The 12555-nt window shown below is 45.3% G+C and overlaps 1 protein-coding gene across 10 annotated transcripts in view; it reads right to left on the bottom strand.

Annotated features, from left to right (window-relative positions):
* The window catches only part of LOC110493275 (neuron navigator 1), a 102482-nt gene that overhangs the window by 4838 nt on the left and 85089 nt on the right, over positions 1-12555 (bottom strand). For 9 of the 10 annotated variants that reach the window (XM_036950761.1, XM_036950765.1, XM_036950760.1 and 6 more), the window contains 9 exons: positions 12291-12388; positions 12072-12167; positions 7092-7260; positions 2109-2344; positions 1763-1917; positions 1570-1641; positions 1170-1366; positions 744-862; positions 316-525 (listed from right to left, as the gene is read on the bottom strand). In XM_036950761.1, coding sequence (XP_036806656.1) covers positions 316-525; positions 744-862; positions 1170-1366; positions 1570-1641; positions 1763-1917; positions 2109-2344; positions 7092-7260; positions 12072-12167; positions 12291-12388 — 1352 coding nt within the window. The remainder of the gene's footprint in view (positions 1-315; positions 526-743; positions 863-1169; positions 1367-1569; positions 1642-1762; positions 1918-2108; positions 2345-7091; positions 7261-12071; positions 12168-12290; positions 12389-12555) is intronic. The other variant, XM_036950762.1, reaches the window with a different exon arrangement.

The following is a 12555-nucleotide window of genomic DNA, read 5'->3' as shown; positions in this document are numbered from 1 at the left end:
GAGGAGAGAAGGGTCAGGAAAGGTGAATCATTTCAACAACGCTACACTATGTTCAGTATGGGGACAAAGATACCTTCCAAGCACATACAGTAACAAAATTGCGACACAGACAAGGCCAGAGAAGGCATTACAGCAGGGCTGGGAAACAGGCGCCCTACAGTGATTTTCAGGGTTTTGTTCCAGCCCTGCTCGTGTTGTATTCACCAGACTCAACTAATAATGCTCCTCAAGTGTATCGTTGCTGGACTACAACCAAATCTTGCACACACTGTGGTAGCTCCATGACCACAGTTGCCTACCCCCAGAGTATCTCACCAGAGGGTCCAGGGTGTCCATGGAGCTCGGTGGGGTTTCCTTATTAAGAGGCCTGGCTGAGGCCTCACTGGGCTGGCCGGGGCCTCCAGAGGTCATGCTGGGGGGAGGCAGGTGGAACAGCTTGGCCTGGTCCTGTTGGGCTGAGGGCCAGGGCAGGGTGCCCCTCACCCACTCCACTGGGTCCTCCCACACTGCCTTCTGACCATGCACCTGTGGCACAAAGCCACAACACCGTCGTACACTGACCCAAACACTGTCCTATCCACTTTTTTTCAGGACAAACTTGTAATTCATCTTGCCTGGTCCCAGATCTGGTTGTGCCATTATGCTAAATGTTTGACGTGGCAATGACAATAGGAAATGGCAATACAGCACAGATCTGGGACCAGGCTATAATTGATCTACCAGGATAGTAAAACCTGTCTGACCTTAATGCCATCCTTGGCTCCTTCCTGCAGGTAGGGGATAATGGAGAGGTTCCACAGGTCAATGAACCAGGAGCGGAACTCCTCCACAGTCACAGGACAGGACAGGAAGAAGCACGGGCCTAGAGAGGCGGAGAGAGAAGAGAGAGAGAGACAGAAAGAGAGAGAGAAACAGAGACAGAGAAAGAGGAAATAAAAGAGAATAAATCATATTAAAGATATCTTTCAATGACCACATCCAATCAAACACAGTCTGTGACCACAGACTACAGACATATCTCCAATATCTAACTAACTTTAGGCATCACTTGATTTGGATAACATGTAGATTTAGACCTGTAGACCATCCATAGAGGACTATCCAAATTAAGTGTGACCTACCTTTATATTCCTGTATAATTTCTCCCGTAAAACAAAATGTTTTCCTACCGATGAGGAAGTCAGAGGTGCTGTGTTTCTCCAGGAAGGTGTGCAGGTGGTACCACAGCTTGGGTACCCAGTCCAGCACCCTGAGGAGGTCCTCGTTGGCCAGGCTCCTCTCATCCTCCGCCTCCATCAACTTCCTATGCAGGTAACGCACCAGGAAGCCATTGGCTGGCTCCACGTTATTGGAGAAGGTCACCATCCTGGGGTCAGAGGAGGGTCAAAGGTCAGGTCATGTGGTACGTATCCTAAGGCACATTATTTAATGTACTTATATATTAGACGTCCAATTTCCCAATTTAAATAACTATCAAAGCATAGATTCATGGCAGGGATATAGCCTTCAATAAGGCGTTTTAAGACTCGGGCAAAACAATAACAAAACATGATTTGTCTGTTCAATTACCTGAAGCTGAGGTGCAGGCTGTGGTTCGGGGTCATCTTCACTGGCTGGTTGGTAGTTCCAATGATGTAAGGACTGAAATAGACACAGAATCATCACAGATCAGACTAGAAACATAAATGTACCATAAATGTCGCTATAGATGTTTGATAAAAGGTTCCATTTCAGCTTCTGTTCAGTGTGTTAGTCCGCTCACCATTTGTGGTATTTGCAGGTGAGGGCCCCATTGACAAGCTCACTGATGGAAATGGCATCATGTATATCATCCAGGATAACCACCAATGGGATTTCAGCTGTGCTGCTTTCCCGATCGATCTGATTGGCCAGGTTGGACAGGTAGAGTTGGAGATCCTGTTGAGAGGTATGGGTGCGAAATAAATCATTCTATGGTGTTAAATCACAAACCCAATGACAGTTGACTGTTTTCTAATATTCTTGAGCTGTAAGGTGTACAGGCTTTTGTGCCAGCCCAGCAATAACACATATTATGATTAGTGATAGCTTAAATGATTAGGTCATAACGACCCTGTTCCTGTCCCCACCTTGCATGACTGGCGGTGCATGTTGAAGGTGACCACGATGCCATCGGTGAGGTCTCGGCCGCTCCGGTCCACCAGGTACTCTGCCAGGTGGGAAGTGAGGTAGGTCTTGCCGGTGCCGCTCGGCCCAGACAGGATGAGGCGGCGGTGCTTCAGCAGCAGGCTGATGTAGTGCTGGCTCATGGGCTTGGGGATGAGCGTCTCAAACACCAGGCTGTCCACACACTTTTCCTTCAGACCTGCAGGACGCAGAGGTCAAACTTCAAAAGTTTAACATAGTAAAGATTTACTGTCTGTTTAGTTTAAACACACAGTATTAAACAGAACAAACATGGACATTGGCATCCTAACAAATAAAGTGTATGACAACACAGGTACAACGATTGCTTGGGTGTACAGCATTCCAAACAGCCCTCCATTCAGCTGCTCACAGAGACCTCACAGAGACATACCGTAATTCAAGAGAAACACCAAAACTATCAAGCCATTTCTCCTAACATTGAGACAATACACTAAACCAGAGTTTGAATGTTTGTAGTTAAAACAAGAAGTCCATCCATGTGAATGAAAATGTTCTGCTCAACGATTTACCACATCACACATCCTGTCACCCTTCATAAACAACTAGGAGTGCAGAAATAATGTTCTGAAAATAACTGTGCTCCTCCTTCTCCTTCTCCCTCATGACTCCGCCTCCTCCTTCATGCCCTCCTCCCCCTCCCTCATTATTTATCCTCCTCCTCCATTCCTTCTCCCCCTCCATTTCTTCTCCTCCCTCATGCCTTCTCCCCCACCTTAATACATTATCCTCCCTCATTCTTTCTCCCCCTCCTCCATCCTACAGTGTGACATACCACCCCACATGTATAGGGTATTATGTGTGTGTGGTGTGTGTGTACATGTGTCTGAGGCCTGGGCCAGCTGGTCAAAATGCTTCAGCTGCTTGACACACAAGCTGCAACAGGATATTTCTCTGAACCCCTCCTTCTAGCCCACCCATCCCTACTGCATTCCTTCCTAGCCAGGAGGAACAGACTGCCTACCCCTGCACCTCTACATTGGTTTAAAATCACTAATGGGCTTGGATACATATAGATTATAGTGGAAGGGATCTATGTACACCACTGTTCTAGGAAAATGTGCTCCAAGAAAACTAATCGGTCCAAGAAAATCTAATTGCCAAATGCCTGTCTGAGCTTATGTTTTCCTCTGGGTCTCCTGGGGGACGGAGGGAAGCCACACATTCTCTTATTTCAATAATAAGGTAATCTGGAACATGGCGATAAGGGAGAGGTAGGGAGAGCTAGACACCACAAATCAGTCCTAGCCTGGCCCAGGCTGAGACCCCGACGCTAAAGGGTACCAGGGGTCAGAGACAGGGGGGAGATAGAGTTGAGGCGATAACGAGGCAGACAAAATGAATTATGACACTTCACAGCGAAACATCCATCCCCCTTGATATTTAACATGACATGTTAGTATTAAACATGACAAGCAGTCCAAATGTCTGGATAGTGTGAGCACCCTGGCCATAAATCATTCAGGATCTTAAGAAAACATCCCTTTTGTCATTGTTCTATGTGGAATGATGTGGATACTGTTTGGTTTCTGAAACAAATGGCATGCTTTGAAAGTGGAATGGGAAACTTCCAAACATAACAGGAGATCAGAAGAGAGTGGACAGAAAATCCAGAGCCGAGATAAGGAGGTGAATGTCCATTAGACCAGATAGACGGACTCAGAACCTAAAACATGTGTTGAAATTACCTGTGGGATGAACAATAAGTCTGTTGACTGTTTGCTGACCCCAAATGGATCTAAGACAGGCTAGGCACAAGCTGCTATTTATTTTCCGTTCACAAAAAAAAGTTGTTGCTCAAAGAAAACACACACACACAAAAAAAGAACTTCTACTGTGATAATCAGCTAATAGCACATAAACAAATACCCTCTCCCTCAGAGGGATATTGTTCCTCACCAGAAACAAACTGCAGATTGCAGTTTACCCTTCTAACTATTATTTTGATCGTCACATTAAATATAAAGAGTGATAAAGGGCACCCTTTTCTTACCTACCAATGCATAAATAATGTTTTGTTCCCAGAAATATAAACATTGAGTAAATCCATTTGAGGTCAATCACTTTTTGACAGCCTCCCTTTTGATACAGAAAATGCCGGTCAGTGGCAGGTCGGTCGGTGGCAGGTCGGTCGGTGGCAGGTCGGTCGGTGGCAGGTCGGTCGGTGGCAGGTCGGTCGATGGCAGGTCGGGGAGAACGTGCTTGTATTAATGACTGGAGCGGCATAAGTGGAATGGTATCAAATACATCAAATACATGGATTCCAGATGTTTGATGCCATTCCATTTGCGCCGTTATGTAAATTATTATGAGCCGTTCTCCTTTCAGCAGCCTCCGGTGCTGTCCATACATGTTTGCCCAAGAAGCGGTCAGAAAGACCTGGACCTGAATCCTGAATGCCAAAACTTTCAGGAGATAAAGGTGCTCAAAGTTGACCCATTTTGCATACCCACCATAAAATGAGACATCTTCACTGGAACAGATGAATGGTTGAGTGTGATGTCATTTAAATGACACAGGGTTGTCAAACTACTTTAGAATTTCTTGAAAACATTTGTTTCACATTTTACATCATCTAAGGTTTTTGTCTTGTGCCCATCATTGGTTGAGACACAACATGCTCTTGAATACAGGGTGGGAGTCATTTCAATCATAGAAATAGAATTCAGCAGCCTTGCAGTTCTTGACACACTGAAATCGGTGCACCTGGCATCTACTACCATACGCTGTTAAAATGCACTTAAAAATGTTGCCTTGCCCATTCACCCTCTGAATGGTACATATGCACGATCCATGTCTCAATTCTCTCAAAGCTTAAAAATTCTTCTTTAACCTGTCCGCTCACCTTCATCTACACTGATTTATCGTTGATTTAACAGGTGACATAAAAAACAATATGTTTCTTGCCCATGATGTATATATCAGAGTTATTGACCTCACAATAAGCCATATTCGACTAACTTACATTGCGGTGCTGAAATTTGAGGCAGCAGCCAGTGACACAATCAATCAGAAACGGACAGCTGACGGTGCTGAAAGTAGTTCGAGAAGCCATAATTCATTTAAACCGTCTTAATTTGAATTAGACTTAACAAGAGGGCTTTATGTTGGAGCCTATTCATTCCTATTGAACAAATAAGAGGTTGACTACCTGTTTGACAGATGAAAGTAGGCTATAGGCTTCTATCTTAGTCAATTCCTCACCCACCATGAACTCTTTAAATAGCCGACTGTACCTCTGTGTCAGTGAAGGGCTGTTAAGTTCAAAACAGGACTTGAATTGAGGGGGTATGACTGGATATGCCATAGGCCTACCTTTTATAAAATAAATGGCAAAAAGCACAGAACTAACCATTTTTAGCTTAAGATTTTGAAGTAAATTCAACAGATTTGATTATATAAAGTGATCCAAGAGAACGCTTTGGTCCGCAGTGCTAGAAACAAGCTTTAAAATACCTGGGAAATATGTGACTCCGATACAGAAGTGGTATCATTGTTTTGTATCTTTTGACATTCAGAAAACATTTACTTTGCTTGGGAAGTAATCTAATTCTGTCACTATCATTTGATTAAGCTATTGACTTTCTGTACAGTACAGTAGATGCTTAAACCCAGACAGCTTTTAGGGAAACACTTGTAATCTTCTCTCGTTGGGTTAAGCCACAGAAGAAGAGCGGCCAGCAGTTGAAGCTTACATTTTTCAACGTCGGTCGGCCTAATCTGTCTGGAGTGGAAAGGTAGGCCTGACTTTGGAAAGTACCATGCTCAGATTCCTAATGACGTCTCAGATTTAAATATTTGGAAACAGGGATTTAGCACTGGAGAAATATGATAAGATGAACACAGGCCTATCTCTCTGTCCATTCTTAGCCTGTAATTTCAGTACTGGAGAAATATGATAAGATGAACACAGGCCTATCTCTCTGTCCATTCTTAGCCTGTAATTTCAGTAATTTGTGTGGTATTAAAAAAGTTCTGCTGTTATGTAAAATGACGTAGAATTGTATGAAATGTTTAAAGGCAATTTTTTCTCGGACTTGCAGATACGATGCTATTTTCATCCAATGCTTTTACGATGAAGGAGATCTTTCCACCCCTACTCTTGCTCACAGTTGTCTGTGAACCCACAACCTTCTGGCCCGCAGCCATGTGCGCTATCAAAACTCCTGCAATGCTTACAGGATGAAGAACAGTTTCTAAAACTGCATATCTAAAGCTCTGGTCTGTCCAAGAGGTGAGAGTAAGGATTTTCTCTGCTGTCCACTTTATGTTTTGATGATTATTTTGGGGGAGGGTAGGGGAGGGGAGGGTCACTTGGTTTTTTTTCACGAGTTCAGAGAAGGTAAAATATATTTTGATGAAGGGAGGTCCAATTTTCTCCATGTAACCATTATCATAAATAATTATTACCACAAAAATGGCTGCCAGTTCACCCAGCATCGAATGTCAACTTAAATGGTAATTTCGATTCTATTATCTATATTACTATGATTTCAATAGGTTCCCTATGGAGGATTGACAGTGCAATTTAAAAGAACAGATATTCCCATTGAAGTCAATATTGTCTGTGGACCTCCAACCATCTTTGCTGTACCATTTGTACCATATATTTGATTACATATATCAGTCAAAACATGACACACACCCTGTATTCAAGAACAACCGATGTCGGGCACAACACCAAAACCTCCGATGGTATAAAACTGACACATTTTATAAAAATGTATTATAAAATAGTTTGACAACCTTGTTTGTAAGCTTTTAAATTATATCAATCTCAACCGTTGGATGTCTCATGGTATGGTTGGGTATGCAAAATAGGTCAACTTTCAGCACTTCTACAATGGTGATTGAATTAAAATGGATTAGGCCATTATTGATAATTGTACGTTTATAATCCTGGTTACCTTTGAGTGTAACAGTGACGCCGCTGGGCCCCTTGGATACACAGTGTGAGGGTTGGCTCTCTGGCAACTCTCCTCCCAGCACCCTCCTGATGTGGTTCATACTGTAGCTGTAGATAGAGTCTGTAGACAGGCCCAGGCTGGAGGTTGGGTCCACCTTGGCTATGTACACCTAGGAGGAGGTGAGAGGAGAAAGAGGAGAGAGCGAGAATAGAGGAGAGGTACATCCGTGGTGGTGAGGAACATTAGTGGTGAAGGGGAACATTAGTGGTGGAGGGGAACATTAGTGGTGGAGGGGAACATTAGTGGTGAAGGGGAACATTAGTGGTGGAGGGGAACATTAGTGGTGGAGGGGAACATTAGTGGTGGAGGGGAACATTAGTGGTGAAGGGGAACATTAGTGGTGGAGGGGAACATTAGTGGTGAAGGGGAACATTAGTGGTGGAGGGGAACATTAGTGGTGGAGGGGAACATTAATGGTGGAGGGGAACATTAGTGGTGAAGGGGAACATTAGTGGTGGAGGGGAACATTAGTGGTGGAGGGGAACATTAGTGGTGGAGGGGAACATTAGTGGTGGAGGGGAACATTAATGGTGGAGGGGAACATTAATGGTGAAAGGGAACATTAATGGTGGAGGGGAACATTAGTGGTGGAGGGGAACATTAGTGGTGGAGGGGAACATTAGTGGTGGAGGGGAACATTAATGGTGGAGGGGAACATTAGTGGTGGAGGGGAACATTAGTGGTGGAGGGGAACATTGATGGTGAAGGTGAACATTAGTGGTGAAGGGGAACATTAGTGGTGGAGGGGAACATTAGTGGTGAAGGGGAACATTAGTGGTGAAAGGGAACATTAATGGTGAAGGTGAACATTAGTGGTGAAGGGGAACATTAGTGGTGGAGGGGAACATTAGTGGTGAAGGGGAACATTAGTGGTGAAGGGGAACATTAGTGGTGGAGGGGAACATTAGTGGTGGAGGGGAACATTAATGGTGGAGGGGAACATTAGTGGTGAAAGGGAACATTAATGGTGAAGGGGAACATTAGTGGTGGAGGGGAACATTAGTGGTGGAGGGGAACATTAGTGGTGGAGGGGAACATTAGTGGTGGAGGGGAACATTAGTGGTGGAGGGGAACATTAATGGTGGAGGGGAACATTAGTGGTGGAGGGGAACATTAGTGGTGGAGGGGACATTAGTGGTGGAGGGGAACATTAGTGGTGGAGGGGAACATTAATGGTGGAGGGGAACATTAATGGTGAAGGGGAACATTAGTGGTGGAGGGGAACATTAGTGGTGAAGGGGAACATTAGTGGTGAAGGGGAACATTAGTGGTGAAGGGGAACATTAATGGTGGAGGGGAACATTTATGGTGGAGGGGAACATTAGTGGTGAAGGGGACATTAGTGGTGGAGGGGAACATTAGTGGTGAAGGGGAACATTAGTGGTGAAGGGGAACATTAGTGGTGGAGGGGAACATTAGTGGTGGAGGGGAACATTAATGGTGGAGGGGAACATTAGTGGTGAAAGGGAACATTAATGGTGAAGGGGAACATTAGTGGTGAAGGGGACATTAATGGTGAAAGGGAACATTAATGGTGAAGGGGAACATTAGTGGTGAAAGGTGAACATTAGTGGTGGAGGGGAACATTAGTGGTGGAGGGGAACATTAGTGGTGAAGGGGAACATTAGTGGTGGAGGGGAACATTAGTGGTGGAGGGGAACATTTATGGTGGAGGGGAACATTAGTGGTGAAGGGGACATTAGTGGTGGAGGGGAACATTAATGGTGAAGGGGAACATTAATGGTGGAGGGGAACATTAGTGGTAGAGGGGAACATTAATGGTGAAGGGGAACATTAATGGTGAAGGGGAACATTAGTGGTGGAGGGGAACATTAGTGGTGAAGGGGAACATTAATGGTGGAGGGGAACATTAATGGTGGAGGGGAACATTAATGTGGAGGGGAATATTAGTGGTGGAGGGGAACATTAGTGGTGGAGGGGAACATTAATGGTGGAGGGGAACATTAGTGGTGAAAGGGAACATTAATGGTGAAGGGGAACATTAGTGGTGAAGGGGACATTAATGGTGAAAGGGAACATTAATGGTGAAGGGGAACATTAGTGGTGAAAGGTGAACATTAGTGGTGGAGGGGAACATTAGTGGTGGAGGGGAACATTAGTGGTGAAGGGGAACATTAGTGGTGGAGGGGAACATTAGTGGTGGAGGGGAACATTAGTGGTGGAGGGGAACATTAGTGGTGGAGGGGAACATTAGTGGTGGAGGGGAACATTAGTGGTGGAGGGGAACATTAGTGGTGGAGGGGAACATTAATGGTGAAAGGGAACATTAATGGTGAAGGGGAACATTAGTGGTGGAGGGGAACATTAATGGTGGAGGGGAACATTAGTGGTGGAGGGGAACATTAATGGTGAAGGGGAACATTAATGGTGAAGGGGAACATTAATGGTGAAGGGGAACATTAGTGGTGGAGGGGAACATTAGTGGTGGAGGGGAACATTAGTGGTGAAAGGGAACATTAATGGTGAAGGGGAACATTAGTGGTGAAGGGGACATTAATGGTGAAAGGGAACATTAATGGTGAAGGGGAACATTAGTGGTGAAAGGTGAACATTAGTGGTGGAGGGGAACATTAGTGGTGGAGGGGAACATTAGTGGTGAAGGGGAACATTAGTGGTGGAGGGGAACATTAATGGTGGAGGGGAACATTAGTGGTGGAGGGGAACATTAGTGGTGGAGGGGAACATTAATGGTGGAGGGGAACATTAGTGGTGAAGGGGAACATTAGTGGTGGAGGGGAACATTAATGGTGGAGGGGAACATTAGTGGTGGAGGGGAACATTAGTGGTGGAGGGGAACATTAATGGTGGAGGGGAACATTAATGGTGAAGGGGAACATTAGTGGTGGAGGGGAACATTAGTGGTGAAGGGGAACATTAGTGGTGGAGGGGAACATTAGTGGTGGAGGGGAACATTAATGGTGGAGGGGAACATTAGTGGTGGAGGGGAACATTAGTGGTGGAGGGGAACATTAGTGGTGGAGGGGAACATTTATGGTGGAGGGAAACATTAGTGGTGAAGGGGACATTAGTGGTGGAGGGGAACATTAGTGGTGAAGGGGACATTAATGGTGAAAGGGAACATTAGTGGTGAAGGGGAACATTAATGGTGAAGGGGACATTAATGGTGAAAGGGAACATTAGTGGTGAAGGGGAACATTAGTGGTGAAGGGGAACATTAGTGGTGGAGGGGAACATTAGTGGTGAAGGGGAACATTAGTGATGGAGGGGAACATTAGTGGTGGAGGGGAACATTTATGGTGGAGGGGAACATTAGTGGTGAAGGGGACATTATTGGTGGAGGGGAACATTAGTGGTGAAGGGGACATTAATGGTGAAAGGGAACATTAGTGGTGAAGGGGAACATTAATGGTGAAGGGGACATTAATGGTGAAAGGGAACATTAGTGGTGAAGGGGAACATTAGTGGTGAAGGGGACATTAGTGGTGGAGGGGAACATTAATGGTGAAGGGGAACATTAATGGTGGAGGGGAACATTAGTGGTGGAGGGGAACATTAGTGGTGAAGGGGAACATTAATGGTGGAGGGGAACATTAATGGTGGAGGGGAACATTAATGTGGAGGGGAATATTAGTGGTGGAGGGGAACATTAATGGTGGAGGGGAACATTAGTGGTGGAGGGGAACATTAGTGGTGAAGGGGAACATTAATGGTGAAAGGGAACATTAATGGTGAAGGGGAACATTAGTGGTGAAGGGGACATTAATGGTGAAAGGGAACATTAATGGTGAAGGGGAACATTAGTGGTGAAAGGTGAACATTAGTGGTGGAGGGGAACATTAGTGGTGGAGGGGAACATTAGTGGTGGAGGGGAACATTAGTGGTGGAGGGGAACATTAATGGTGAAGGGGAACATTAGTGGTGGAGGGGAACATTAATGGTGGAGGGGAACATTAGTGGTGGAGGGGAACATTAATGGTGGAGGGGAACATTAATGGTGAAGGGGAACATTAGTGGTGAAGGGGAACATTAGTGGTGGAGGGGAACATTAGTGGTGGAGGGGAACATTAGTGGTGGAGGGGAACATTAGTGGTGGAGGGGAACATTAGTGGTGGAGGGGAACATTAGTGGTGGAGGGGAACATTAGTGGTGAAGGGGAACATTAGTGGTGGAGGGGAACATTAATGGTGAAGGGGAACATTAGTGGTGGAGGGGAACATTAATGGTGGAGGGGACATTAGTGGTGGAGGGGAACATTAGTGGTGGAGGGGAACATTAGTGGTGGAGGGGAACATTAGTGGTGAAGGGGAACATTAGTGGTGGAGGGGAACATTAGTGGTGAAGGGGAACATTAGTGGTGGAGGGGAACATTAATGGTGGAGGGGAACATTAGTGGTGGAGGGGAACATTAATGGTGAAGGGGAACATTAGTGGTGGAGGGGAACATTAGTGGTGGAGGGGAACATTAGTGGTGGAGGGGAACATTAGTGGTGAAGGGGAACATTAGTGGTGGAGGGGAACATTAATGGTGAAGGGGAACATTAGTGGTGGAGGGGAACATTAATGGTGAAGGGGAACATTAGTGGTGGAGGGGAACATTAGTGGTGGAGGGGAACATTAATGGTGGAGGGGAACATTAGTGGTGTAGGGGAACATTAGTGGTTGAGGGGAAAGCAGACTGAGAACTTACAGTATAAGATGTGAAGGTTAAGTACAGACCCTTGCCAAAACCATGTCCACATGCAGAAGAAAAGTGCTCCCATATTTATGTGTTTACTGTTTGTTGACATTATGATCCTACACAGAACCCCACACCCTACCTTTGCATTACTGTGGAAGGTTAAACATTTGGCATTTTTAGGGTACATTTACAGCAACAATGTATCCACTTGTGAAGGAAGAGCAGGGTTTTTGTCAGTCGAGGTGCCTGTTGAGACTCACCTTAAAAGCCTGGCCGACAGCCAAATCCAACATAGGCCAGTCCATTCTGCCGTTAACCCTCACAGTACCGATGAAGAAGTCCTGCTGTTTCACTTCCTGTTGAACAAGGACCAACAGTACTGGATAGGTTAAAAGGTTAACCATCACTCTTATTATAGAGGTCTTACTGAACTGAATAAGTCTGGCACATTCATCATGAATTGTAATAAAAAGGCTCACATCTTTGAAAATGCGCAGGTTGGCCACACGAACCACCACTCTGACACGTGGGTCGTCTCTGTGAGAGGGGAGACTGACGGCTTCTGTCTGGAACAGGTCTGTTCAGAGAGAAGGAGGCAGAGAGATGAAGAAAGAAATGGAGAGAGAAAGGGGGAAACAGAAAGAGAGAGTGAGGTCAAGGAATAATCTAATGAGTGCTTGCCATGACTACTTTAACTACATTGTCCTTGTGTTAATTCTTACAGTTAAAATGAGGTGAAGTGAG

The sequence above is a fragment of the Oncorhynchus mykiss genome, chromosome 17 (assembly GCF_013265735.2).
Source record: "Oncorhynchus mykiss isolate Arlee chromosome 17, USDA_OmykA_1.1, whole genome shotgun sequence".
Classification (NCBI taxonomy): domain Eukaryota; kingdom Metazoa; phylum Chordata; class Actinopteri; order Salmoniformes; family Salmonidae; genus Oncorhynchus; species Oncorhynchus mykiss.
The sequence above is the reverse complement of the archived record's forward strand: the minus strand, read 5'-3'. Positions and strand labels throughout refer to the sequence as shown.